This window comes from Suillus subalutaceus, assembly GCF_016647625.1.
Source record: "Suillus subalutaceus strain FC151 chromosome Unknown DFJ58scaffold_278, whole genome shotgun sequence".
In the NCBI taxonomy this organism is placed as follows: domain Eukaryota; kingdom Fungi; phylum Basidiomycota; class Agaricomycetes; order Boletales; family Suillaceae; genus Suillus; species Suillus subalutaceus.
The window spans coordinates 1-27,080 of record NW_024540527.1 but is presented as its reverse complement, the minus strand read 5'-3'; the positions used below and the strand labels follow the sequence as shown (position 1 = coordinate 27,080).

General features: G+C 47.2%; 6 protein-coding genes across 6 annotated transcripts; 3 read left to right on the top strand and 3 right to left on the bottom strand.

Annotated features, from left to right (window-relative positions):
- Positions 1–3,456: 3,456 nt before the first annotated feature.
- DFJ58DRAFT_244581 (uncharacterized protein) lies at positions 3,457–4,408 on the top strand. Its single transcript, XM_041379435.1, has 3 exons — positions 3,457–3,736; positions 3,785–3,967; positions 4,016–4,408. Exons 1-3 carry the CDS (start codon positions 3,533–3,535, stop codon positions 4,256–4,258), a joined length of 630 nt encoding a protein of 209 aa, XP_041235613.1. The 5' UTR covers positions 3,457–3,532; the 3' UTR covers positions 4,259–4,408.
- A 6,848-nt stretch (positions 4,409–11,256) lies between these two features.
- Positions 11,257–12,348, top strand: DFJ58DRAFT_750457 (uncharacterized protein; the record flags this gene model as incomplete). Its single annotated transcript, XM_041387744.1, has 4 exons — positions 11,257–11,655; positions 11,698–11,855; positions 11,907–12,053; positions 12,109–12,348. The coding sequence occupies 4 exons, from the start codon at positions 11,257–11,259 to the stop codon at positions 12,140–12,142; spliced, it is 738 nt and encodes a 245-aa protein (XP_041235612.1). The 3' UTR covers positions 12,143–12,348.
- Positions 12,349–13,216: 868 nt separating this feature from the next.
- Positions 13,217–13,948, bottom strand: DFJ58DRAFT_750456 (uncharacterized protein; the record flags this gene model as incomplete). Its single annotated transcript, XM_041387743.1, has 2 exons — positions 13,217–13,533; positions 13,680–13,948. 2 exons carry the CDS (start codon positions 13,946–13,948, stop codon positions 13,227–13,229), a joined length of 576 nt encoding a protein of 191 aa, XP_041235611.1. The 3' UTR covers positions 13,217–13,226.
- A 482-nt stretch (positions 13,949–14,430) lies between these two features.
- Positions 14,431–17,665, top strand: DFJ58DRAFT_823793 (kinase-like domain-containing protein). Its single transcript, XM_041392134.1, has 14 exons — positions 14,431–14,719; positions 14,767–14,887; positions 14,938–14,994; positions 15,048–15,230; positions 15,282–15,312; positions 15,364–15,401; positions 15,452–15,667; positions 15,715–16,182; positions 16,251–16,313; positions 16,371–16,556; positions 16,607–16,637; positions 16,686–16,723; positions 16,775–16,984; positions 17,036–17,665. The coding sequence occupies exons 1-14, from the start codon at positions 14,703–14,705 to the stop codon at positions 17,261–17,263; spliced, it is 1,887 nt and encodes a 628-aa protein (XP_041235610.1). The 5' UTR covers positions 14,431–14,702; the 3' UTR covers positions 17,264–17,665.
- Positions 17,666–20,588: 2,923 nt separating this feature from the next.
- On the bottom strand, positions 20,589–20,747 carry DFJ58DRAFT_671321 (uncharacterized protein; the record flags this gene model as incomplete). The annotated part of the gene is made up of 1 exon (XM_041382946.1): positions 20,589–20,747. A coding segment is annotated over one exon (159 nt), but the record flags the coding sequence as incomplete, so codon positions are not given.
- A 4,627-nt stretch (positions 20,748–25,374) lies between these two features.
- DFJ58DRAFT_671316 (uncharacterized protein) lies at positions 25,375–25,746 on the bottom strand (the record flags this gene model as incomplete). Its single annotated transcript, XM_041382945.1, has 1 exon — positions 25,375–25,746. The coding sequence occupies one exon, from the start codon at positions 25,744–25,746 to the stop codon at positions 25,375–25,377; it is 372 nt and encodes a 123-aa protein (XP_041235608.1).
- Positions 25,747–27,080: the final 1,334 nt, after the last annotated feature.

Genomic DNA, 27,080 nt, shown 5'->3' with positions numbered 1-27,080 from the left:
TTCAGTCCCCAATTCGTTATAATGTGACGTGTTCCAGGCGCAAGATTTAAAGACCGATCCCGAAGCCTGGATTCAGCATGTTCCAAGCATGCGGCAAAAGCATTGCGACTCTGCGTGACGTACTTGGCCTCTGAATGTATTAAGGCCGGAGGACCCTGGTTCAATCCTCAAACCTTAGTCTCCCCTACTACTAGTGGCCAGACCGGTCAAAGGAACTCGTTACGTGATCGTAGCGGCGGCGAGCGCCAGTCCCCGATTCCGTTGTCGGGCAAATTCCTTGATCTGATACCTTTGTTGTCTCACGCACTATAGCCTGTAGTCGTGATTTCAGCACACCATCAGTGGGAACTGTACAGCCAGAACGCACCTATCAAATTTATACCAGGCAAGGTACATTCTCGGGAGTGAGGCATTGTTTAGATGGGAAGAACTGGGTCAACCCAACCTCACATACCCTGGGTATCATGATATATCGTGTGAAATGCATTCAAGTTGGGTCACCCTCAGTAACACCCAGATGATCGGGAAGATGAGACGATGCGATCACGTTTGTCAGATTATGTCACCCTAGTGACCCGTTTCAATTTCATCCAGGTACAGTGGCAAGAGGCATTTGCCGAAAACCGCATAGCAGATGAGAATAAAGTTAAGGTTGCAAGACGGGTACAGAGAAATTAGACGACAAAGACTCTCCTCTACTAATATGGGAGTCGGGGATGAGTTAGTAAACTACATGCGGTAGTCATGTGTGACGTATCGACGAGGACAAAGTAAGCAAGCGTAAGGTAAATATCAAAATCACAATGGATCTTGCTCGATCATATCAGCCAATTGTTTTGCGACCTCATTGGATATCCCGCAACGCTTCGTGAGAAGAGGAACAAGATCCTTTCTTCTCACACGCGAATTCCCTATAAGTAGAATCTTCAGCTTGCGCATCAACAAGACGAACAGGTTATCGCCTCCTATCCATGCTTGCCGCTGCCCGTCAGCAGTAAAATGCTTAACAAGCTCGCGGATTTTGAGGCGCGATTCCACGTAGTGGTCTGTCTGTGTGCCAGCTGGCAGTCTATCAGCGGCGGTAATGCACGCGTGATCCGCAACACGAATCCCATGTTTTTGGAAGCTTTTATGATTTTGATCCACCAGTCCTCCATCCTCTGCTCTCTTTCGAGGTTTGTGATCACAAGGACAATGGGGACCTTCTTCTCGCAGAGGAATTCGTAAAAGAGTCGGTAATTGCTCTGCAGAGCAACGGTCTGTCTGCCGGCGGGAATACAGTACAGAAGCACATCAATACCGCCTTGCCTATCCAATTCCTTGATCAGCGCGTAGGCATTTGCAACAGAGTCGAGGTACTCTTTGATTTCAAGCCACGGTTGCTCGAGTCCAACGGTGTCGAAAACGTTATATGACTCGCCATCGAATCTGATGATGTGTTGCTGCCAGTGCATCGTGCAGGGATCCATGGTGGTAGATGTGGCTGCTACATTCGTTCCTGCCATGAGGTTCACGACAGAGCTTTTGCCTACTCCACTCGCTCCAAAGAGTACGATATTCTTATACCTCTTTCTAATTATTGATGTTTAGCAAAATACGGCGCAATACGCGTCTGACGACGAAATACATACCTTGCAGGAGAAATAGCAGGCACCCTATGAACCCCCGTCCCATTCTGCGGGCAACACCGTTCGATAAGGTTGCAGACGGCGTGGTATGACTGTTCGCGGCGCTGCCTGAGTTCGTCTGCATCACCTTCATTGATGGTCAACGCGGTAATACACGCGTGGCCAGCAAAGTTCATCCCGAGTTCAGAGATGGATTTTTCGTTTTGCCTCCACCATTCTTCCATTTCCGGTTTTCGGTCTTCCAGCCTGTAACGACAAGGACGATAGGAACATTTCCCTTGACTTTGGACACTATCTTGTAGTTGCACTCGAGCGCCGAGGCGTCCTTTGTGCCCTGCACACAGTACAAACGAGGATATGTTTCTTCGTAAGAGTTTGAAAGAGATTCTTCAAAGCATTTTTAGCTTGCGCATTGGAGACTGCTCCCTGAGAGCCCTCGCCAAGACCTGCAGTTTAGTTCAGTGACGCCCACGAAAAATGGCAGACTGCACTGACCGGCCGTGTCAAACAGTTGTACCTTTAAGGTCTTGTCCTGAGTCACAATATCATGTTCGTACACGGTGGTTTGAATTGTACATCCCTCGGCGTCGGGGGATGTTGGCACCGCCTGCGTCTTGGTAATCAAGTTGACCAAGGAACTTTTACCAGCGCCTGTTTGTCCGAAAATGACAACATTGCAAGTATCTTCACGACGCGAAGCTTCCTCGAGTCTAAGACATTTGCAGCAAGCTGCCCTCTGATCTGACTCGGAGGTACGGGACTGACTTCTAGTTAACATCATGCTGAGGAAGAGCAAACACTACGTACGGTGGATGATGATCTCCTAGAAGGCGACGGCATTGCAAAAATTGAGGACAATGAAAGGAGCACCTTGACTTGCGTTGTTGGTGTTTTTGAGTGCCATCAGTCTTGCCTTCAGTCCCCGATTTGTTGGAATGTGACGTGTTCAGGCGCCAGATTTAAAGACCGATCCGGATGCCTGGATTCAGCATGTTCCAAGCATGCGACAAAAGCATTGCGACCCTGCGTGACGTACTTGGCCTCTAAATGCATTAAGGTCAGAGGACCCTGGTTCAACCCTCAGACCTTCAGTCTCCCCTACTGGTAGCCAGACCGGTCAGAGGAACTCGTTAGAACGTGACAAGTCCAGGCACCAGATTTGAAGATCGATCCCGACGCCTGGATACATCATGCTGAACGCATGTAAGAATGGCAAAGGACAACTATCAGTCTGCCTGTAGCTCAGTACGGTGCTAGAAACTTTGCTTCCAGATGGCGTAATCAACTTCGGCCAACCATCATAATGGTCCACCTGATTCAGCTAGAACCTGGTTTAGCTAATTTGTTGGGTAGATTCATATACTTACTTGAGCAGTGAGCACTCAGCTTGCGTATTACAATGTATGATATGGAGTGTTGCCGGAGCGATCAACCCTACAGGAACCATGCAAACAAGGAGGACACTAGGGCATAACAGCATGTGTAGAGCAGAAAGGTCCGAGTCACAGCTAACTTATTGGCATAAGACCGATGCTGCTGAAGCCTGAATGAAAGGGGCTAGTAACAGGAAGAAGAGAATTCGACTATGTAGATGTTGTGCAGATGAGCATTGTATAGTAGTAGCATATAGGTGACACCAATGACAGAATTAAGTACTATACTTACAGGCTTTTGGCAATATTCAATGGGCAGCGGGTGTTATGATAGTATTATGTAATCGGCGCAATGGTTGGAGTGGCAGGGGAACTAGCCAAACTCCTGCTAAACAGAAGCAAATACGGTGTTCGATTTGTGAGTCATTATGTAAAGGCATCAAAGCACCAATGGTTGCATTTAGAATTGATTCAGAAACTATCTTCTAGTACTAGTACTAAGCCACTTATCGCAATGCCTTCCTCGCATGCATGGAACATGCTGAATCCATGCGTCAGGATCGATTTTCAAGGCTGACGCCCGGCCCGTCACGTTCTAACGAATTGAAACTTCGCAAGGCAAGATTTATGGTACTTCAAAACTCACCAACAACTCAAGACGCCCTTTTCGTGATTTTCGATCTTTCCAACGGCGCCATGTCACCTTCTCTCAGGAGAGTATCGTCGACTGTATCTGTATGTGATGTCTGGCTTTTCCTCTGCAAGAAGTTAACTTGAAGCCAGTTTTATACCTCGGAACATAATACAGCTGGCCACAGTCACCATCCAATCGAGGATGGCGACATCGTCGAAGAAACAGCCGCAGATAAAATTTCCTTAGTCGGCTCGGCCATTGTGACGCAAACAGCGGCGATGTCCCTCGATGCAATGTCGTTTTCTTCTGAGAGGGCATCATCCACCGTATTCGTATGCGGCGTCCGGCTCTTCCTCAGCATAAAATTAACTTGAAGTTAGTTCCATCCCTTATGTCAAAGAGCAGCCGGCCACAGCTTGGACCGAATCGAAGATGCTCCGCATCACCCAGATGCCTGCAATGTTGTAGAGACGGGCGCTGGTCAAAGTTCCCGGGTCGATGTGAACACTAGGACGCAAACGTCGCCAGCGCCCCTCGACACAATGTTGCTATCTCCTGAGAGAATATTGTCCACCGTACCCGTATGTGGCGTGTGGCTCTTCCTCAGCATGAAATTAACTTGAGGTCAGTTCCATAGTCCCTCAGGTCAGAGTGCAGCTAGCCACAGTTCAGATCGAGTCGAGGACAAAAATCACACGAGTAGCTGGTTTAGTAGGACCCGAGAAAAGAAAAACCCCACTATGGTATCGACGATCCTCGACACAACGCCGCCGCCTCCTGGGACAGTATCATCCACCGTATCTGTATGTGGTCGCTGGCTCTTCCTCAGCATGACTATAACTTGAAGTCAGTTCCACACCTCGAATCAGAGTATAGCTGGCCACAACTGCCGTCGAATAAAGAAAGCTTTATGTCGCAAAGACATGTGCAATGTTGTCATTTTTGGACAAACAGGCGCTGGTAAAAGTTCCTTGGTCAACTTGATCGCTGGGGCGCGAAGGGCACCGACGTCTTCCAACGCCAGGGCATGTACAACTAAAGCTACCGTGTACAGGCATGACGTCAAGATTCAAGACAGTACCTTGAAGGTACAGCTGTTCGACACGGCCGGTTAGTGCAGTCCATCACTCTTTATGGGGTGTCACTGAACTGGATCACAGGTCTTGATGAAGACTGTAAGGGAACGGTCCTCAACAAACAAGCCCAGACAGATCTGAAGAAGCTCCTTAGAACTCCTATGCCGAAAGGGAGCATTCATCTCCTTTTGTACTGTGTGCAGGGCACAAGGGACACTTCGGCGCTCCAGCGCAACTACAATTTAATGTACTCCGAAATGAAGGGAAGAGTTCCTGTCGTCCTTGTCGTTACAGGTCTGGAAGACCGAGAACCGGAAATGGAAGAGTGGTGGAGGATTAACGAGAGATCCATCTCAGACCTCGGGATGAACTTTGCTGGCCACGCCTGTATTACTACGTTGACCATTAGTGAAGGTGATACAGATGGGGTCAGGCAGCGCCACGAACAGTCATACCTCGCGATCTGCAACCTCATCGAACATTGTCGCCTGCAGAATGGGATTGAGGTCTCCGAGATAACTGCTACTCCTCCTGCAAGGTACGTACGTAGTCGCCAGATGATCTTTGCGCCGTACTTCGCTAAACATTGATAAATTAGGAAGACTAAAAACATCGTACTCTTTGGGGAGGCGGGTGCAGGCAAAAGCTCAGTCGTCAACCTCATGGCAGGAAGGGAGGTAGCAATCACATCTCTTAGCATGCGACGCTGCACGCTCCATTGGCAAGACTATGCCATCGACTTCGATGGGGGGTCTTATAAGGTGTTCGATACCATTGGCATCGAGGAATCGGGACTTGAAATGAAAGAGTACCTCGAGGCGGTCGCAAACGCCTTCAGATTCATCAAGAAGTTGGATGCAGAAGGCGGCGTTGACCTGCTTCTGTTCTGCGTTCGCGCCGGCCGATTCACCGCTGCGCTTCAGAGCAATTACCGATTCTTTCATGAATTCCTCTGCGAGAAGAAGGTTCCCATTGTTCTTGCAATTACGAACCTCGAAAGAGAGCAGAGGATGGAGGACTGGTGGGATCGAGAACGTAGCATCTTCGCTCGACATCAAATCCAGGTCGCCGACCATGCATGCATAACCGCTGCTAACGGATTAGAAGGTGTACACCAGCGCCTTTATGAAGAATCGCGTATCGCAATCCGCAACCTTGTCAAGCAGAATATCGTTGGCGAGCACAACGAAGTATGGACGGGGGGGAACTGGAACCATGTGTTCGTGTCGTTGGTGCGTGCGCTGAAGAAGATTCTTGTAAAGGATCCGCATATCAGAAAGATGAACCTACTGGTCAACTCACGAAGTGTTGTGGTATGCCTCGAGAAACCGCAGGACTGTTGGCCGATATGATCGAGCACGGGGAGGTCAGAGTAGATACAGCTTAACTTGCGTCTTTGTTTTGCTCTTCTGCTTGCAGACTATCCTTGAAGGATACATGATATCTATGATCTAAGCGTTTCTTATTCCCGCTTCCTTATCACTGTGTACAGTACAATCGATTATCACTCCCAATTTGAATATGAACGTTGTTCAGGATGGAGCACACTGATTTGGGAAATTTACCGCCACCGACGGTGGGAAATTCACGGCATTCCATCGCCTTCGAAGGTCAGCAAGTCGTTCTGGCGATGACGGATATGGCCCTTTACACTTTCTCCAGCTAGCGCCGAACGCACTCAGGGCTACTTAACGGTCGAAATGTCAGAGATTCAACCCATGATCGCGCCGCAGGAAGACGGCTCTGGTAGTGTACCAGAAACAGCACACGAACCACCGCAACCAACGCCCATTACAGACCAAGAGGTGGGAGAGTATCGGGAGCAGGATCGTTTCCTACCAGTGCGCACTATCGTTCGTCTGGCTCGATTGACTTGCTTATCTTTCTGATAGATTGCAAATGTCTCCCGTATCATGAAGCAGTCCGTTCCACACACCGCTAAGATTGCCAAGGATGCCAAGGAGTGCGTCCAGGAATGTGTTTCAGAGTTCATAAGTTTCATTACTTCTGAGGCCGCTGAGAAATGTCAGATGGAGAAGCGGAAAACAATCGGAGGCGAGGATATCCTGTACGCCATGGTATCTCTAGGGTTTGAGAACTATGCGGAAACACTGAAGATTCATTTGGCAAAACTGAGACAGGTGTGTATTTCTTCCGTGACATGCTTCTATGATGGGTTGTATTAAAACTTGTGTCAGCACCAAGCAGGATCCTCGTCGAACCCGCGACAAGAGCATAGAGAAGATTGATTCTACTTTCTTGCACCCTGTACTAGATCCGTGTGCCACTGTATCAACTGCTTTCGCAATGCCCATGTTTTGCAACTCACTTGTCCGCTTTCAAATGATACGATCGCCAACGCGCCGCGGTAGCAGCGTTGTCCAACAACTCACGGTACTTACTGAGATGCCCTTGGGTCATATTTCCTTGACGCGCTCCCTGGTAACAATACATATCGCATTCCAAATACAATATTCAGTACTATGATTCTGAATTCGGTTGAGATTAGATTTACAATCAATAATTTACGGCGTACCGGTATTCTGAGGTGGATAAACCTCTCGGCAAATTCCGTGCCAAACTCCGACACATCATTCTCAACTACACGACCAGCGTCAACGACGTCGACGAACACCCTCAAATAATCCCCAATGACTGTAAGTCGCTGTTCTTGTATCTGAACCCCTTGATCGAGCATTGCGCCACTTCTGACACGATTTTTGATGGAAACTGGTCGAGTTTGAGATGGATGGAGGTGCCACATATCCGATGTAGTCAATGCATTGGTGAAACACCTATATCATATGGCGCATAGCGAACGATCATTGTGTCTCTGATGCTCGATTGAATGGAAGTCTAATGACGTTATTCGCTTGTAGGACTCAACTTTCAAACGTTTCGTAGAGGTTGGACGAGGTACGACTGTTTACAACTTGTGCCGCACTGAACGAACTAAAGTGTAAACAGTGGTCCTTCTCAAGTCCGGCCCATCTGCAGGCAAGATCGCTGTCATTGCTGAGATCATAGACCACAACCGGGTGTGTGCAATGATATCATGCGCCAGAAAATCAACTGATCTCATACTGTCCTGGCAATGTATAGGCAATTATCGATGGCCCAACCACCGGTGTACCACGCCAATCATTCCCCTACCGCCACCTCACACTCACCCCTATTTCTCTAACAAAACTTCCTCGCGGCGCAGGGTCTGGTGTCATCCGAAAGCAAGCGGAAAAGGAGGGTGTCGTTGCTAAGTGGGAGTCCTCAACATGGGCCAAGAAGCGTGCTGCCATGGAGAAGAGACGGTCACTAAACGACTTTGAGCGTTTCAGCGTGATGGTCACAAAGAAGCAGCGGAGAGATGTCGTCAGGAAGACCCTGGCCAAGGCTGCATAGAGGATGTATGGATACAAAATATCAGACATCTTGGTAGGATGTCGCTTCGCTGCATGATCCACACTTCCCTCACATCTGTTATGCCTACCATGATATATGCATGCACCATGCCCGCGCTATATTGCTAAACATTCACCTCGAAGTAAGATCTGTTATTCTCAACTAGTCGGCTTCTCCTGGGTTTGAGTGATACCCCTTTTTGTTCTTTCGACCATTGCTTCTGCCTCCACCTCTACTAGAGCAGCTGATGCCCAACTATGAAAACCCCCCTTGTCAAACGCTTCTCTAAGGCGGACCTCTGCTTCTTGCCAATTCCATCCCACGGGTTCAGATGCAGGATTTTCCGTCCGCGCAGAATCATTAGCATGGGGTTCAGCTGGACGATATATTCGGTGTGAGAGGACGGGTAATTTGGTCAGCACCGCATGACGGAGACGTTCCGCAAACTCGTTGGTCTATAAGAAAAAGTTGCTTGAGTTCCAGAAAGAAAAATCATGAGATTGCAAGGACGCACATCATGAGCATTGAGAGTTTTCATTACTCCCCAAATAGAGGCTGTGGCACCCAGCGTCACAAGAGCAGTAGCGATGCCAAAGGCTTTGAGGGTGTACAGAGGACCGTTGAAAAACTGTTCACCATTGTCTCCGTTTGACACAGGTACTTTCAGAGGCAGCGGATGAGCTAAAGCCTCCCTCGATACTGTTTGTGAGGCAGGTCGGGATCGTATTGGAGAAGAATGCGATGAGACAGGCAGCGTTGATGGTCCTCGCCCTCGCCGAGGAGGCGCAGTAGCTTCCTGAAGACTCTGGGGAATAACACCACGCCTATATCGTCGTAGCATGACTATCGGCACAACAAGTGCTACGGATGAAAAGGCCAGCTGCGGTATATAGTGATGTTCCGGCCCGGCTTCAAGCCCCGGGCCAGCCGAAGCCAGGCCTAAATAAGCCAAGCCGAGCCCAGGCCCAGGTCACGGCCTGCCCAGGGCTTGGGCCTGGGCTTCAATTCTGGAAAGCCTAAGCCGGCGGCTCAAGCCGCGGCTTGGCACTTGCTACTGCAATATTGCGGATGGACGAGGGAATTTGAGGCTGCTGATCACGAAAAGGTGTGTTATTCAAGTTGTTTTTCTGCATTCAATTTACGAATGGCATCGACATTATTACTTATACAAGCACGTCGCTCGGAGTCACTGCAGTGACCTCCCCGAGCAACACCAGTATTGATTCAGACGGTATACTGTCAGTACAGAAATTACTCTGGGTGTTTGCTCGAAAACACTGGTCTTGGTCTTGCTGGACTCTTATCCGAGATGCTAGAGGATACTGTGTACGTATGATGACGGCCCAGGCGAACCTCCAAAGTTTCATCATAACCAGTCAATATTCTTATGACTGCTACCCCGACCCCCGAAGCCCCACCCCGCAACGCCAAGGTCTGATGCAAATCTACCAACACATCATCAGGTCAGGTGCCAACTTATCTCACGAGTATAACTCACGCCCAAACACTCGCCGGGTTCTTTTGGAATTGTCGTCTCAAGCACTTCTTGGGCGACCTTGTCATTGGTGATTGACCCGACACACCCGACGACAAGCTTATTCCCAACAGCTTGTTTGACTGCCTGGGCGAACGGCGCTTGGTATGCCGGCCCGGATTTCATGATGGCTTTTGGGTGGCTACCACCGCTAGAGACGTCGAGGAAGTCAACACCATGCTCGGCAAGAATACCAGCAAGTTTGACGGTATCCTCGACACGCCACGATGGTTCATTTGGAAGCGCTTCTTCGAGCCATTCAGTCGCAGAAATCCTACGAGGCATCATTCAGATCAAGCAAGAAGAACATCTTATGGACTCGAAGATATCTCAGGAAGAGTGGCATGTCTTCAGGAATAACGTCACGGATAGCATCCACGACCTCGAGAGTTAAACAAATTTGATTCTCAAAGCTTCCGCCGTCCTCGTCTGTGCGTGTGTTGCTGATGGGGCTCAAGAAGGAGCACAGCAGATAGCCGTGTGCGTTGTGAATTTCAATGACGTCAATACCAGCTTTCAACGCTCTCTTCGTAGCTTCTACAAACGCGACGACGGTCGCCTTGATCCGGTATAAATTTTCGATTTTTACATTTATAATTATGTTCACGCATCCCGCAAAAATTTAGTGTGTGGGCCGCGGCCTGCTTGGGCCCAGGCCGCGGCTTTGGGCTGGCTTGGGCTCACGGCTCAGGCTTGAAATCCGGCGAGCCTAAGCCCCTCCAGGCCGAGCCTAAGCCGGGGCTTTGAGCCCAAGCCGGGCCGGAACATCACTAGCGGTATATATGAACTGCCAGTCCATACAATTGATTGAATGCGACCGGACTACTCACCAAGGTCACTGGAACCCATTTCGGAACTTGGTGATTAGTTCCAAAGATACTCGTCCGTAGACCGTCTTCTTTTGCATCATCGGAAGACGTCGTTTGTCGCGTCATTCGCGATGGTAAAATGTGAGTCGCAAGGCGGGAGGAAGTCTAAAAGAAGGATCACGTGGTGTTATTGACGCACATATGCATTTGATCTACTAACACGTCCTTTGAATTTGTGCCGAATCATCACGCTGGCCAAACGAAAACACTCAAGTTGACTGCCATCCGCGAGAGTAAGCAACACTTGTAAGTGTTTATGGTCTAAGCGTTCATGTATAGTTGCTGAGTAACATTTTCATTTCGACGCGCACCGATACTAGCACCCATCGACATATTTATTGTCTATAGATCGTCTCATTGCCGGCGGCTCGACGCACCATGCCTGACCCGCGATTTGCGCGGTTGAAGACAGACCTCCGTTTCTGACCGCCCCCAAGGAACACCATTCAAAAGTTGTACTTGACGAGTGTTTCAAAGGAATTTTTGACGAAGACAAGGCGAGAAGAAGAAGAAATTGAAACAAAAAGGCAAAAGAAACGAAAAACTGGGTGCGCTTCAAACTTTATCTACCGCTGCTTCTCACCTCGTATTGTTGCTACAGGCCGAGTGGATAAATTTGGTTGTAAAATCTTTGAAACTCTTGAAAGGACAACCTCAGGCGGTCTTATCGGCTGGAACATGAAGAAGATGAGGAGGCAGAGACTCCAACTTCCACGATACCTGACTATGCTTGTGGTGGTGTCCTCATGGAGTCCTCCGAATCAGAAGCGGAAAGTCAGGGCGCAGGTGACTCTGACGACGAGAGTGATGGCCCTGGATTTGTCACATTAGGCAGAGACCTCGATGAAGAAGGTGAGATCGATCTTGATGAGAGCACATTTGCCGATCTGGACGCACAGGCTGCTGCATATGCGAGGACAGCCCAGGAGGACAATAATAAAGAAGCTACAGAGAATACAAGAAGGCTAGCTATTGTTGATCTTGATTGGGACCATGTCCGTGCAGCGCATCTTTACAAAATATTTCCGTCACTTGTTTCGCCAGCTGTGCCTGCTACCCTTGCGGCGCCTGTGCCAATACCACCCAAGGATGAAAAGCCTCTCAAGAACATGAAAAGTGCAAAGGCGACGGTCGCAAGAGGGAAGGTGCTGAGCGTCCGTGTCTATCCGACTGAGTTTGGGAAATAGCGCATCGCAAGAGAGGAAACGGAGGGACCGCCTGTAGAGGTATTCAAAACGAAGATAGAAAACGAAGATGATGTCAATGAACGGACGATTCACGAAACCAGAGACGGAGCGGACTACGATGAGGACGCTTTGAGAATGTATCAGTTGGAGAAATTACGGTGCGCTATCTCCTTAAATATTTTGGGCAGTGTTCAACGAAATGCTCAAAGGTATTATTACGCAGTTGTTGAATGCGACACTGCTGAAGCTGCTGTGCACATCTACAACGAACTCGAAGGTACCGAGCTTGAGCGTTCAGCAAATGTGTTCGATCTCAGCTTTGTGCCTGGTGAGATGACATTCGATGAAGAATATCGGTGAGTCCGGTTTGACATTATTTGTGGACATTCGTCTAACTGGAGTCATGTGCAGCGACGAGGCGATAGATGATCCTGGAACACGGTAATGAGTAATGGTAATGTGTCTCCGAGACGGAAGAATATGAATATTGAAGCAGCGAATATTGAAGCAGCGAGAAATAGGATGGAAGCAGTGGGTCACTGTTGCAGTCAACGACCTCCGAAAAATAAGGATCGTAGTGAGTGGCGAATTCCTTGACATGTCCAACATATAACACCAGGAGAGTGCGACTACCCGTGAACATACCCATACACCGCGCTGACGGGTACGGTATGACTACGGGTAGCACATCTCTACACCGTATCCGTTGCCCGCCGTACCCGTGACCCCCATACCTGTGCTATACCCTATTTCGGAATCAAGGTTAGCTGGGCGATAGATGTGGAACAGGTATTTCGCCCTTTCCAGCGGACTTATGCCGCCGCTGAGGTGATTTCCTGCTGGTCCGCATTTGAGGCGATAAGGCTCAGCTATCGACATTTCGAATGCGGTTCGATGCACTTCGCGGTCAATGAGGTTTACGAGGTGTGCACGAAATTCAGAACCAACTATGAGTTGTAGACCACTCAATAGCTTCAAATAACTTTTATTGAACTTCTAGTACGGCAATATGGAGTTTGTATGATGTTCGTTGAGAACGAAGACTCTGCGGATGAAATATCAGCTATGTTTGCAACGTGATTGGTCAGTTTCGACATCTAATAGTAGTTCACGGATAGCTACTGACCTTTTTTATGTAAAGGCCTTGTTTTACTTTTGCAGATAAATTTATATGGTCAATAGGTTTGTGCAAGCAAAATTGTGTACAGACTGGTGTGCTTACATTCCTATTCCAGTTGGAGGGTGATCTGATGGTAAATTCAGGCTCTGAAAGCGAAGGTAAATGTCCGCACGGACACGACTTCCGTAGTTAAGTATCAGATACAGTTGTTCTGATAGTGTTGCCGCGAGACGAAGTGAACCGAGACGAAGTGTCACTTCGTTCTGACTTCGAGAATCGAGGGTAGAACGAACCGAAGTACATCGAAGTCGGTCAGAGTGACGAGCCAATCAGATTCTTGCTAGATTGTAGCTTGTAGCTCAATAGATATGAAGTGACCATGTACTAGATACGTGTAGATATGAATTAGCTACGCTAAGGCTAAATCTTCCTCGTCATCGTCGTCAGCATTCTGCATGAGGTCTGAGAGCTCGTCAAGCTTTCCGCTACTGATCAACTCCTCCACAGCTCGTCGAGTCAAAGGGCCTGACAATTTGTAGTCCTCTTCTCGAGCAATCAAATCATCAGTGAAACTGAGCCTGTCTTGCCTGTAGGAGAACTTGATAATTTGCAATGCTTCCATCACCCACGGTGAGAGCTGGTGAGAGTCTGTTCCGATGTAATGTGCACGTCTCTTTGCTGGATGAAAAGACGCGCTCGCAGGGTACAGAGGAGGCCTGTGCAGGTAAAATATTCATGGCAACACGGAAGAGGAGTGGGTAAACCCTTTCCATGCGCTGTTTGAGATTTGCATCAATGTTATTGTGTTTTGTTAACTGAAATTTGAACATACCTCCAATATCATACGGGGTCTGTCACGCACTCGCCCGCGTGAAACGTGACTGGTTCATGTTCATAACATTTGAGCTCCCGCAAGACATCCTGCTGATCCTCTTCGAGTTCCTTAGCCCGCTGCCTCGCAATCTCGTCCGCAGATGATGATTGAAGCGATGACGATGGCGGTAGTGTCGAAATAGGTGTGACAGGCAATGAGACATACCGTAAGTTTTCAAGAGTATTTGGTGCGCTGTTTGCAAGTCCATAGGGTTGATGAGAATAGAATGCGGCCGCAGTGGTCTGTTGCGGCGCCATAGTACTAGTGCTGGGGCCTGGGACACTGTATCAACTCATTTTTCAATGTGAATTCAATGTTCATTCATGAACAATTGATACTTATATGGTGGCACACCCGAAGTCAGTTGCTGGTCTCCTGAGGCGGCGACATTCAATAGCTGGTAAGGAATTGAATCGGACAGCATTGGAGGCGTGGCCCACTAGCGCAACATGAAGCTGAGTTCCGTGCAGTACCACACAGGATTGTGACAACTTGAAGACTTCTGAACACATTTGCAGCTTCATACATTTGAGCGCACACAAGTACTACTGTGAGATATCACACTGTCACATCATATCTAAACGATCACTGACAAATCCGGTGTAGATAAAGCACCTCGTTGCCACCTCGTTGATTTTCCTGAACGAGGTGGATCGAACTGCCTCAAAATTCGAACCGAAGCGAACTTACCTCGAGTTCACCTCACTTCGACGGCAACACTAGTTGTTCATTAATTATTACTCTTTAGCTATCCGTGAGAACGGTACATTCCGGATCTCATTAATGTGACGTCTTGCATATCACGCACCATTATTAGTTGACCGTGCTCCGCATGGTAATTCAAACTCCTCGCTTCGCCACTCGACTTGTCCGTGGTGTAAGTACAAGCTTGCCCACATCATTGATAACATAGTCAGTCAAAACGTTCATCGTCCATTTCAACGACCTTTTCGATAACTTGAACTCATATTCTGGGACGTATGGTGGCACCAATACTTTGCAACTCCAAGCATGACGGCTTTTGAAGAGTGAGTTAATGCGCCTTCTCTGAATGCGCCATAGTTATATTTCGCAGCGATACCGCTATTAATGACCTCACACACCAAATTCCTGAGAAGCTCGGAACACCATTTACATCCGGATCATTTGGGAAGGTTTATCGGTGTAGTATTAAGACCACTAAAGGCGAAGTGGAGGTCTGTGTGACCAACCCAAGTTCATCAAATGTCTATCTAATATTCATCAGATCGCAGTGAAGGTGTTCATGACTGATCGTTCGAAGTCTGTGGAGGAATTTGAAAAAGTCAGTCTTTCTTATGCCGATTTGAATCTCAGTTCACTCAGTGCTCTATGTAGCGAATACGTCGAGAACTGAAGGTGTGGCTTAGACTGAAACACCCGACTATCGTACCGCTACTTGGTATCGCATACGTTGACCCCCCATTACCGGCTCTCGTCTCCCAGTGGATGTCATCTGGAACATTATACATCTACCTCGAGGAAGCTACTACCATCACCGTTTCCACTAAAGTTAGATTGGTGAGTCCTTCGTTTACACCAATCACATCCAACGAGAGTTTATACTACTAGGCCAAGGGTATTGTTGACGGCCTCAATTATCGTTCGTCCATTTGTATCATGACGTTGGTTTTTGTTCTTGATGCCCACCCAGTTCACTCGGAGAACGTTGTACACGGAGACCTTCATCCTGTATGTATGGTTATCTCTTTGTGGAGGTGGGACTCATTAGTAAGCCCCAGGGAAATGTGCTCATAGATGGTTCAGGAAATCCATGCCTGATAGATTTCGGTCTTGCAACAGTCGAAGGTGAAGCAGAGTTGCAGTTGAATACGACGACCGCAGAACGCAGTTTCAACTCTCGATGGCGTGCACCTGAGGTAATTGGAATCGAGCGTGGGCCTGAAAGACCGAATTTCAAAAGTGATGTCTATTCATTCGGTGGTGTCATGTTTTTTGTAAGATCTCTGTCTCTGCAGTCTTACCCTGACCTTTCTCCTCTCAGATCTTTTCGGGAGATAGGCCGTGGAAAGAGAAGAACTCGATTCAAATCTGCATCACACTGTCGAAGAAAACCGACCATGAGCGTCCCAAAAATATCCTTGACGATCAGTGGAACTTGATTCGACAATGCTGGTATTGGGAACCAGGCAATCGCCCGAGCGCTGCGGACATCCTTGTGTCCATTGATCAATCTAAGATTAGCTTGCAGGTTCCGGCGTCTCGTCAATCCATTGCCCGTCAGTACTTCAAGGGAGCCGTGCGTTTTATCATCATGATGTTAAAGTGCCAAGCGGATCAGACCCTGGGACCCTTGCATGATCTCTCTATACGCACTGCCCTATTGCCTCCTATTAGTCTGCTCGACATCACTGAGCAAATAAGCAAGGGATCATCCCGATACCCTGTCGCGCAAGGCAGCTTTGGGGATGTTTGGAAGTGCATACGCAAGCACCCTCGAATCACGGTAGAGGCGAGTAGATCCTTCAAGTTTGCACCTGTTGTTATACGCCAATAACTGACTGTCTCCCTGTCTACCAGGTTGCAGTAAAGTGTTTGCGACTTGAGATTCCGAACGTTAGTTGCAAGACACAAATTACTGAGGTTCGGTGGCTCACGCACGGGTACCATGTGTTTATTTGCTAATGTACGGCACTTCAGAGGCTGGAACGCCACTTGCAGGGGAACACTCAACTGAAACACGCCAATCTGTTACCTTTTCTGGGAATAACTCGAGGGTTCGGTCCGCTGCCTGCTATTGTCTCCCCATGGATGCACAGAGGCTCACTTGTCATGCTTCTGGAACGTGATTTCCAGCAACTTACTCTCACTCGAATGCTCCAAATCGTGGGTGTTTTGTCGTGGTATGGCTCGCATCTTAACATTTGCTGTTACAGCTCAAAGATGTCGCTTCAGCTCTTCAGTACTGTATGCGACAAATGTCAGTATTCGGCGCAAAGCTAACATGAATATCAGTGCACTCCAAAAATATAGTACACGGCGATCTCACCGGCGTGAGTACCACAGATACCTTCCTCATCGAAGAAATTATTGACGCGACTCAGAACAATGTTCTCATCGATGAGAACGGCAACGCCTTAGTGGCTGACCATGGAATCTCTATTGTTTGTGCCGAGCTCAATGGCGTGACATTTATCAGGAGCAATGTGCGATGGACCGCACCTGAAAGCTTTCAAGTCACGGAAGATGACGAGTCAATAAACTTGCCCCAATTGCCATCAGACATCTATTCTTTCGGGTGTATCATGTTGCAGGTTTGTGGCGGATCTTGGCACTATGCAAAGTGATTATTATTCTCCTTGCAGGTCTTTACAGGAAAAGTTCCGTATTCCGAATTTCGAAGTGACCATCAAGTTACCGTGCAGATACTGAGAGGCCGGAAGCCTGCTCGACCAGTGGCTCCGCCTATTGCGGATGCTCCATGGGATTTCATGCAGAAGTGCTGGCTTGATGAGCCGGAACACAGGCCTTCAGCCAAGGAAGTCCTGATATATATACAGGGACAGCTGAAACTGCTAGAGGGCGGCTCCTGACTCTCCCATGCGACTCATGATGTTGTTGTAAGGAAGCCTACGGCTTTGGTGCTGAGCGCTGGACGCTCGCTCGGACCTACACTTCAATCATTGTGACCATAGTACACACTAGGCCTCCCATTATATTTCCTTTTCCGTTTCTACTTTATCTTTTCGCATCCTTACTCCCGAAACACCTTTGTCTACATTTTGTAAGCATACTGCTTACTACACGTCATGAGCGACGTCATTTGTCTGTGCGATGTCATGATTGGACACTGCGTGTTGTTTGTTCCTTATTTGTTCTCTTACATATATAAGACTGGTTTCCCCTGTACACATATCTCACCTTCTACCTTACCGCCGAATCCATATGCTCATCCATTCTTGGTTGAAGCTGACACCTCCAGCGCAAGATCTGAATCGAGGATCAGTAGCAGGGCACATTCAGCGCACTGCAGTCGTAAGTCAGGGTGAGATAACCCACAAGGACATGCATTGAGCTCATGCTTATATGAGGATTTTCGTTGTGTAAAATCGCTTGGGCTTGACTAGTAGTGACATGAGGCTAACACGTGAAGTTGCACGCTGTGGGGCCTGGGCAAGCCGCGATGCCAGTAATTGGACGTAATTCACCCCATATATCCTACCATACTGTCGACATTCTTCACCAAGAACTTAACCACGCCCGCATGATACGTTAGGGCCACGGAGGGGCTGTGGTGACGGAGAGGTTTGAGCATACAGAACAACCCAGGCTACTTGCAGGACTTTGTTTTGGCGGTTCAGCCTGGCCAATTCAGAGGATGATAGGAAGGAGTCGCTGCCAACGCCAACTGTTGTCAACCAGTTCAAGTTGCTCTCGCAAATCATGATCGCGCCTAATTCAGGCAATTTTCTTACTATCTTTAGATGTCGTCCGGATCACATTATGTGTTTTCTCCGTCGACTCGATCGGATGACTCGCGCGTATGTACGTTCTGTCTGTACTATTTTCTCTCTGAAAATGAGCCCAACTACACATTTCAATTCTCTTTGGGCTGATTCTAACGTCACTCAAATATATCTTTGAGTTTTGTCTCTGCATTCTAAGGACATTTTGTCAAATCAGTATGGGTTAAGGCATGGTTATGGCTACCTCAAGTCATCAATTCTGCACATTTTCAACATCTTGGACCTCATTTGTGCACATTTTCCAATATGTGAGAAATGTGCACAAACAGGGTTGGTGAAAACTATCACTTTATGATCAACCTCATTTGTGCACATTTCTCAGATATCGGAAAATGTGCGCAAACAGGGTTGGTGGAAATCACACTTTATGAGCAACCCCATTTGCGCACATTTTCCGATATGTGAGAAATGTGCACAAATGAGGTTGATCATAAAGTGATAGTTTCCACCAACCCTGTTTGTGCACATTTCTCACATATCGGAAAATGTGCGCAAATGGGGTTGCTCATAAAGTGTGATTTCCACCAACCCTGTTTGCGCACATTTTCCGATATGTGAGAAATGTGCACAAATGAGGTTGATCATAAAGTGATAGTTTCCACCAACCCTGTTTGCGCACATTTCTCACATATCGGAAAATGCGCACAAATGGGGTTGGTGAAAACTATCACTTTGTGATCAACCTCATTTGTGCACATTGCTCACATATCGGAAAATGTGTGCAAATGGGGTTGCTCATAAAGTGTGATTTCCACCAACCCTGTTTGCGCACATTTTCCGATATCTGAGAAATGTGCACAAACAGGGTTGGTCGAAATCACACTTTATGAGCAACCCCATTTGCACACATTTCTCACATATTGGAAAATGTGCACAAATGAGGTTGCTATGATCCCTCCTAGGTTCCGTTCCACCAAGAAAAACGGCATTCCTAGGTTTTCCCACGGTCCAGGACTGCCCCCGCCGCGCCGCCATCCTTCGATCCCTATGCCTGGCGCTCTAGGACTGCCGCCGCCAACACCACCGTCATTCGACCCCCCCACTCGCCACCATTTCTCACTATGCCTGGCGCTCTAGGACTGCCGCCGCCAACACCACCATCATTCGACCCCCCCATACACTGGCGCTCCACTGCTATACATGCATCTCCCTATGCCTGGTGCTCTAAGGACCGCCACCGCCGCACCACCATCATTCGACCCCCCTCCACAATCTCCCTGTGCACAGTGGCACTCTGAGACTGCCATCCATGCTGCATCATCATACATGATACATCATTTTCTCTACCCAAAAAAAAAAAAAAAAAAAAAAAAAAAAGACCCTGCACACAGTGGCACTCTAGGACTGCCACCACAGCACACCTTCTTATCATACATGCTAAACCCCCTCTAAAAATGACCCTGCACACACAGTGGCCATCCAGGAAGGCCACCATGCGTCATCATTCTCATCATATATACACTTCTCTGTCAAAAAATTGACCCCCACACACAGTGGCACTCTAGGACTGCCACAATGCGCATCTCACTGAAATGAACCATGCATCATGAATGCTGCTTCAATTCATGGTTGGCATCGAAAGACCACACACACAGTGGCACTCTAGGACTGCCACCATGCACTCCTTCAAAAAATATGTCACTATTCTCCATATTGTATATGAGATTGCCATGCGTACAACATTACATTTATGTATTCAAATGGTGGCGCTCGTACGCCTTCACAATATGTCCCTATTCTTGATGCTGTACACTGACTAAAATGAACCATGCATCAATGCCGCTAGACTGTCATTCATCACAAGCCTCCCTTTGTTTCACCAACCACTCATGTCCCCCCCATGAAAAACAAGAAAAAACCTGATACACACAGTGGCACTCTGAGATGGCCACCAATGCACACCCCTCCATTACTTAAATTCCCTTCATTTGACCACTCAAAAAAAAAACAAATTCAATTGTTCCCCCTTGGCATTCTACCCACCCCCCCCACACACAGTGGCACTCTGAAGACTGCCACCAATAAACATGCCCTTCATTTGACCGCTCAAAATGATGAGGAGTGGGCTGATGGTCAGAGGCCTGCTGCGCAAAGATACCATGTGCCAACAAGAAACAGTAGGTACATTTTTTCCAGCTACCATTGAAAACATACGTACAAACCCTCTCTGCAATTCCAAGAGGCAAAAGCTTCCTCCAGGCAAGTCCACAGTTTGAGTGATATCAGTTCTGTTCTTCAACTGTCGCTGTACTGTTTGCAATGCCACAACCTTGCTCGATGTGATGAGGACTGCAAGGCTGGTCAAGACTGCTTCCTGGTAATATTCTGGCTGGTGGCAGATGATGTATGTAGCTGCACTGTGTTTTTTTGGCATATGAGCGGTGCCACAGCATTAGAACCTGGAAAAAACATGTTCGCAAGTCTCCAGATCCTTATCCTTGATCCCAAGACCTTCTTGATAGAGAGTATGGTACTGTAGTTGGCAGCAACGATTGTGGGCGTGTCCATGAAAAGAGTTGACAACAAAATGATGATTCAGCCTCTTCACTTTGTCGAGGTGATTGAGCTGGCGGCTACAGTCTTTGAGAATGAACACTCAATGGTCATAACCAGTCACGCCATTGGGCCCATAGACGTCAATCAACTTGTTTGCTGTTGCGAGAGCATACTTCGTTCAACCCATACCTTGGTATCAAACCTTGGTCCAATAGTTTCAGTTTTCCCTCAGTGATTCATGAATCCACCATGTTTTGAAGAAAAGTCATATGTGAGATGGGAATCACATAATGACCTAGTTGATATGAGAAGCAAAATGAAGGTTAATGTATTGCCTTTCATTTGGCTTATTCACTTTGGCTAGAGAAACCCATAGAGAAAAGTTCAAAGCCTAACAAAAACCTATCTAAAAAGCCCGCGTATTGTGTACTATTATTTATTCCATTATTCCTGAGTTGTTTTCTCTAGTGTTTCTTTACTTTACTTTTCTATTAGGATGCTCATAAAATTGTACCTACAGGGTATGATGTCATAATGATGTCATAGGACTTCACCTACACTCCTGCAGGTATTTTGGTTGAAAGATATGATATCATAGTGATGTCATAATGATGTCATGTTCCATGGAATTTGCTAGAACATTCCAATGACTCATAATGACTCATAGTGACTCATAGTGACTCAGAATGATGTCATTATCCCACCATGAATATTCTGGAATGTTCTTTTGCACCTGCTAGAACATTCTGCTCCAGTTTTTGGAATATTCTTCTCACATTCTGAAGTCATTACATCACCTTTTTACTTACATAATATTCCCACACAAAATGTATATAAGGAGAGCCCATTCTCCCCCCCAAAAAATAGATCTCCCACTTGTTGCATTCAAGAACTCCCACTTGAGCAAATTGAACTCTCACCTAAGAAGCTTCAGTCTGAACAAATTGCTGCTTACAAAGCCCATTTCCTTTGTAAGAACTGTCCAGACAAGTGCAGGGAAAGTGTTTCCCTTGAGATTACGTAAGTTTCTCGCGATAGAAACCCAGTTTTGTGAGACCAGTGTTCTCACCACGTAGTGTTTACTGACCAACACGAGCTTTGGTCACCGTTGTTTTTTTTGTGAGACCAGCATTCTCACCAGGTATTTGTATACTGACCAACACGAGCTTTGGTCATTGTTGTTATTTGTCATTGTTTTATATTTGTCATTTGTTGTTATTTGTGAGACCAGCGTTCTCACCAGGTATTTGTATATTGACCAACACGAGCTTTGGTCCACGTAGTCACATTTGAGACCAGCTTCTCAACAGTTAACCGTATATTCAGGAAACCAGTTCAAGTGTCTAGACGGTATATCCTAGACAATCCCATAGTTTCAATCAGAGATAATAAAGCTCCGGCTAAGTTAATCTGACTGATTGGTTTAGCGAGCCTCCCAAGAACTCACACGTTATCTACCACGAAAGAAGAAAAGTCGTAGACCGTGTTAATCGAGGACTGGCAAGAAGTCTTATCCAGTGTAATTGTGGTGTCATTACATTCTTACACGTATTTATATAAGACCCTCGGTTATTAAGACAGCGGATGCGCTGGAGCTCTTTGGAGCACGAAATGATGAGGCCGGGAATAGGAATATCCCCGGACCCATACTCCTTGGCTACATCAGACTACCTAGATGTTAATGACAAAAAAGCACAAAAAAACAAATACATACCACAAGTGTAGCAACCTGTTTTCCCAAAGCCGAGTGGCTGGGACCCGGGGGAATCTGCCGGGCGGCACTGATGATGGCCATGATCTGGGCAGTGGATGCCTTGAGATTGGTCAAAGAGTTGTCAACTGGAGTGGACATGATGAGTGAGTTGAGAGATTTAAAGATCTTGAAATCAGATTGAAATCAGTTATCAGAAAGATGAAGTTTTAAAACAAACAAGACATTTGATGGGCAATCCACAAAATCGTTCATTGTTTGTGTTTTTTTGGTCATGGTTCAACTTTCGGCAATTGCCGGCTTTGTGTTGAACTTCGAAGTTTTTTAGATCATCAGTCAATCAGTCCACCAATTCTCCACACATGAGTTCTCATCCAGCCGTTAGATTTAATGACCCCCCGGTGACCGACTATACCACTATGGATGTGGATGACTCATCTATGGGCCGGGTATCACTAGGTATGTTGTATTCTTATCATGCCTTATCTATTCACCGGGTATCCCTTAGATGACTTAGATGACTTATACCTTGGGCCGGATGATGACATGGAATATGATTCTACATCATCCGGGCCCCCGGATGTGTCGGCTGCAATACCTGGTATGACTATACATTCCTTATGATCAGGGATCACCATGCATGCTCACTTCACCCTCACAGATCAATCACATCCAGGTCAAGCTGATGATGCCAGCTGTCTCATTGATCCAGACTTGTACCTCGGGCCTGAGGATGATGTCATTGATGTTTATGAGTTGCTGGATTCTGCTGACCCTCCCACTTTTGCTCCGGCTACCTCAGAGGTGTCTATGTCATGTGGGTCCATTCATTCCAGACCATTATTGATACTGATCTTATCTCCCAAGCCAACAAATCATCTACCAAACCTCGTGCAGACCTGCTGGAGCTTGATATTGAGGATGAACATTTGATGGTCCGGGAGCTCCATCCTTTCGGAAAATACCAACACCCAGAATATGAGTATCTGAAAGCAGAGCATTTATCTTTGTGCTAATCTTTCTGGAAGAACCAATCCGTCCAAGATCAACTCCATGATTACAAACACCATAATGGAGGTCTTCCTGACCCTTCCATCCAACAACTGATCGAGGCTGAGCGACCATTCCAAACTGCTTTGGCCGAAACATCCGACAAACTGAAAAAGCTGATGCATACCTGCAGAGGTTGCAAAGAGTTGGAACAGATGAGCATTGAAATGCTCAAGGTAGTAGATTCCATGATTGAACACTTTGAAGAACAAATGACCATGTAAAGTACTGTATTGCAACCTCTGAATTTTCACTGACATCCCACATCATGTACACTACCAAATTTCTCAATACATGTCCCTGGGTGTCGAACAGGACTCGAGACTCAATAGTCGGGGACTCAATACTCGATAGTCGGGAGTCGATGTTCGGGACTCAATGTTCGATATTCAGGACTTGATACTCAATAGTCGGGAGTCGATGTTCGGGGACTTGATGTTTGATATTCAGAAGTCGATAATCGGGACTAAGCACTCAGCACTCGATATTCAGGACTCGATGTTCGATGTTCAGGACTCAGTGTTTGACGAATCTCGGGCCTTCGGGTTCGGGACTTGAGGTTCGATAGTTGGAATTCGATGTTTGGGACTCAATAATTGATATTCAGTAGTCGGGACTCGGCATATCATATTAGGTCAGATATATGAAAGTTACACATCAACATGTAAATACAAGCAGGTAAAGGCAGGCAGTGTAGTATCAGTCCATTATTTCTTTCCCCTTGCTCTCATCACTCGAGGGCTTGTGTCCAATGGCTGTTGTGTTGACTTACTCCGGGTTGTCCTCGCCGATGGCTCAATCACCACTTTCTTTCCCCACATGTTTCTTCGGCGCTGGCGACCTATTGACTCTTTTGGTTGCACCATCCTCCTGAACATTGTCAGTGACTCTCTCAGTCAGTCCAGTCAGGAGGTTCGCCCATTCGTGATGTCAGCAGTGCACCAGTCTTCCCTGCATTGACCAGGCGAGGGCTTTGGAATTGCATGTGGGACCGCTGTCCCTTCATGTGCTGTTGAAGGACCAGGCTCTGTTCTGGGTCTCTTTTGTGGGGATCTACCTTCTAATGCGTCATCATCAGCATCATCCTCCATCTGATGAGTGTTGCCCTTGGGATTGCTCTCTGGATCACTCTCGTGATCGGTCTCGGGATCACTGTCAGTTTCGGTTGCCGAATTCTGAGGCCTTCGGATCATAACTTGTCTGACTTTACGAGTCCGATGAGAAGGCGAATCCCTAGATACAACCGAGGCTACCCTGTCCCCATCTCTGTTCTTCCATGCTTTGAACAGGAATGTTGGACCTTCCCCTTTCTCCTGCCGAGCATACCAGAAATTCAGTAAGGCGGTCGTGTCCCAATGTTGCAACTTCGAAGGTTCCTTCAAGTCCACATCCACCAGAACATACTTTCTTTGCCACAAAGTCATCCTGACTTTGTATGATGGCACTCCATGGCACAATACTGCCTTGTCAATCCCGGAACAGATACCTGTATAAATGCATTCAACAATGTTCGGGGTGTTGCGATGATGGACTCAAATAGTGAGATGTGAGAAAATGCTCTGACAATGGCTTTCTTCTCCTCGAGTTTCGTTTCGGTGATGTCGGGAAGCACTGGCATCCCATCCCCATCGATTTCTAGTTCGAAAGCAGGCTTCCTGATTCTCTTTTCACCTCCCTTCACCTGTTTGCCCACCATCTTGTGCCCCGGCACCTTATCATGGGACGAAGATCACTAATTCATTCCAGTAGCCAGAGATCAAACACTCACGGAATTGTTCCTGCGCATACTCCTGCCAAACTGGCTCAATGTCTCTCAGTCCTTTGTCTTCATGAAACTTTCCCCCATCTCCTAATGCCTCGTTATCATCGTGCCTGCCATGAAATGTATTGAGATCGAAGATCTGTTGATGATAAAATTGACTTACATCCCGAACAGCACCTCTCCCTGTTCATTCTTCCACGCCGACATCACAAACACTCTCATCCCACATTGCCTCCACATCTCCTTCGAAAAGTGCTCCATATACGCCCATCCCTTCTTACGAGCCACTTGTGCTTGTATCTCGGGAGGAGGAAAGTTGTTGGACCATTCTTCAGCCGTGTCTTTTGCCTTCTCCAACTCGTCGTCAGACAATTCAGCCATGACTCTTTTTACAGCTGCCTGATAATGCTTGAACATACTGGGACCTCCTGGCTTTGCCCCGGACTCGTCCTCAATCCTCTTCAGCACCTCCTCCCATTTCTGCTGGTAGATCACCTGCCTAGGAGTCCATTTACTCCCATACTTTATCATGTCCTTCCTCTCCTTCTTTTTCTGGTTGTTGAACAACCATGTCTTGTACATCTGAGAGTTCATGGAAGAATAAGATGTTAAAATTTTAGTTTTGAATGAAGCAAGGATGAATCACCTGCTTCCTCTTCTTCCATTGTGCTTGGTCGACCTTGGGAGCAAATAGCCTGGCAGCCCTAGCTATGGCAGTGAAAACTGCCCTTTTCTCATTCCTTTTCGCCAAAGTCCACTCAGGAAGGTAGTTCTTCAACTCCGAAATTTCATTATCCATGAGCTTCTGTGTCTGCGGTTGACACGCCCTATGTCTTCCAGAAGTGAAAGTCAACTGAGTGGAATGACCTGATCTTGCCATTGTGAATGAGATTGCAGAAAGGGCTGAGGATGAGCAAGGTGGAAGTAATAATGGTGACAAGTTCAACTTTTGAGCAAAGCCTAACAGTTGGTTAATTGACCCATATTGGATGCAATTCCATTATTGGAAATGAATTTGTAATGACACATCAAGACTGCATAACATCACATTGCAATAACAATTTATTCACATTCCTGAGCTAATGCTTTGCTTGCAGCCTTCGAAAAAACATGAAGATAGGTAGATGCTGTTAAGACTGTAGCTCAAGGGTAGACGGATCCGAAGGGCTTGGCCTCAGCTTGTGCGCTGTGCCCCTTACCCGAGTACGTGCCCTTAATTTCAGAATGAAGTCCAGATGGAATCTGACGAAGTCTGAAGGACTTCCAGAGGCTGGCTACTCTAGTAGAGTGTGAGAGGATTTCTGGATGAATGCAAGAAACTTCCGGAGGAGTATAGGAAACTCCGGAGGAGTTTCATCCACTGTATTAGATCCGAAGGTAAGACTTCCCAAGGTAAGTTCCCTAGATAGAAACACATAGAGGATAGGCTGCAAGGGACAGAGTCCAAAGCAGGATAGGATAGGAGGAGTGGTCCGAAGAACAGGACATCCGGAGGTCCGAAGGTTAAGACGTCTGAAGGGTACGTCGTCCGAAGGTTACGACATCCGAAGGTTATGACGTCCGAAGGTCTGAAGGTTTACCAGGACCGGAGGAGCAGACAGGATTAGGACAGGAGGGGAAAGGCTACTATGGACAAGGTCCAGAGTAGAAACAAACAGAGGTAGACTACACTATGGTAGAGTCGGATAAACAGGGTTTAGACAGAAGTCTCGGAAACAGGAAGTGCCAGAAAGGCAAAACTCTGGCTTAGGGAGTCAATCCCTAAGCATGGATGTAGATGGAAGGATAAATCCGGAAGACCAGAAAGTCGGCCTAGGGAATCCTTCCCTAGGCCTAAGGAAAGGCAATACTAAGATGGACTGAAG

Excerpts from the sequence above, each read along its gene's own strand:
- DFJ58DRAFT_244581 (XM_041379435.1), top strand. The coding sequence starts at position 3,533 with ATGGAACATGCTGAATCCATGCGTCAGGATCGATTTTCAAGGCTGACG. Across the intron at positions 3,737-3,784 it reads GAGTATCGTCGACTGTATCT|TTTTATACCTCGGAACATAA; the intron begins GTATGTGATGTC and ends ACTTGAAGCCAG. Across the intron at positions 3,968-4,015 it reads GGGCATCATCCACCGTATTC|TTCCATCCCTTATGTCAAAG; the intron begins GTATGCGGCGTC and ends ACTTGAAGTTAG.
- DFJ58DRAFT_823793 (XM_041392134.1), top strand. Across the intron at positions 15,313-15,363 it reads TGTTGACGGCCTCAATTATC|TTCACTCGGAGAACGTTGTA; the intron begins GTTCGTCCATTT and ends ATGCCCACCCAG. Across the intron at positions 16,638-16,685 it reads CGCTTCAGCTCTTCAGTACT|TGCACTCCAAAAATATAGTA; the intron begins GTATGCGACAAA and ends CATGAATATCAG.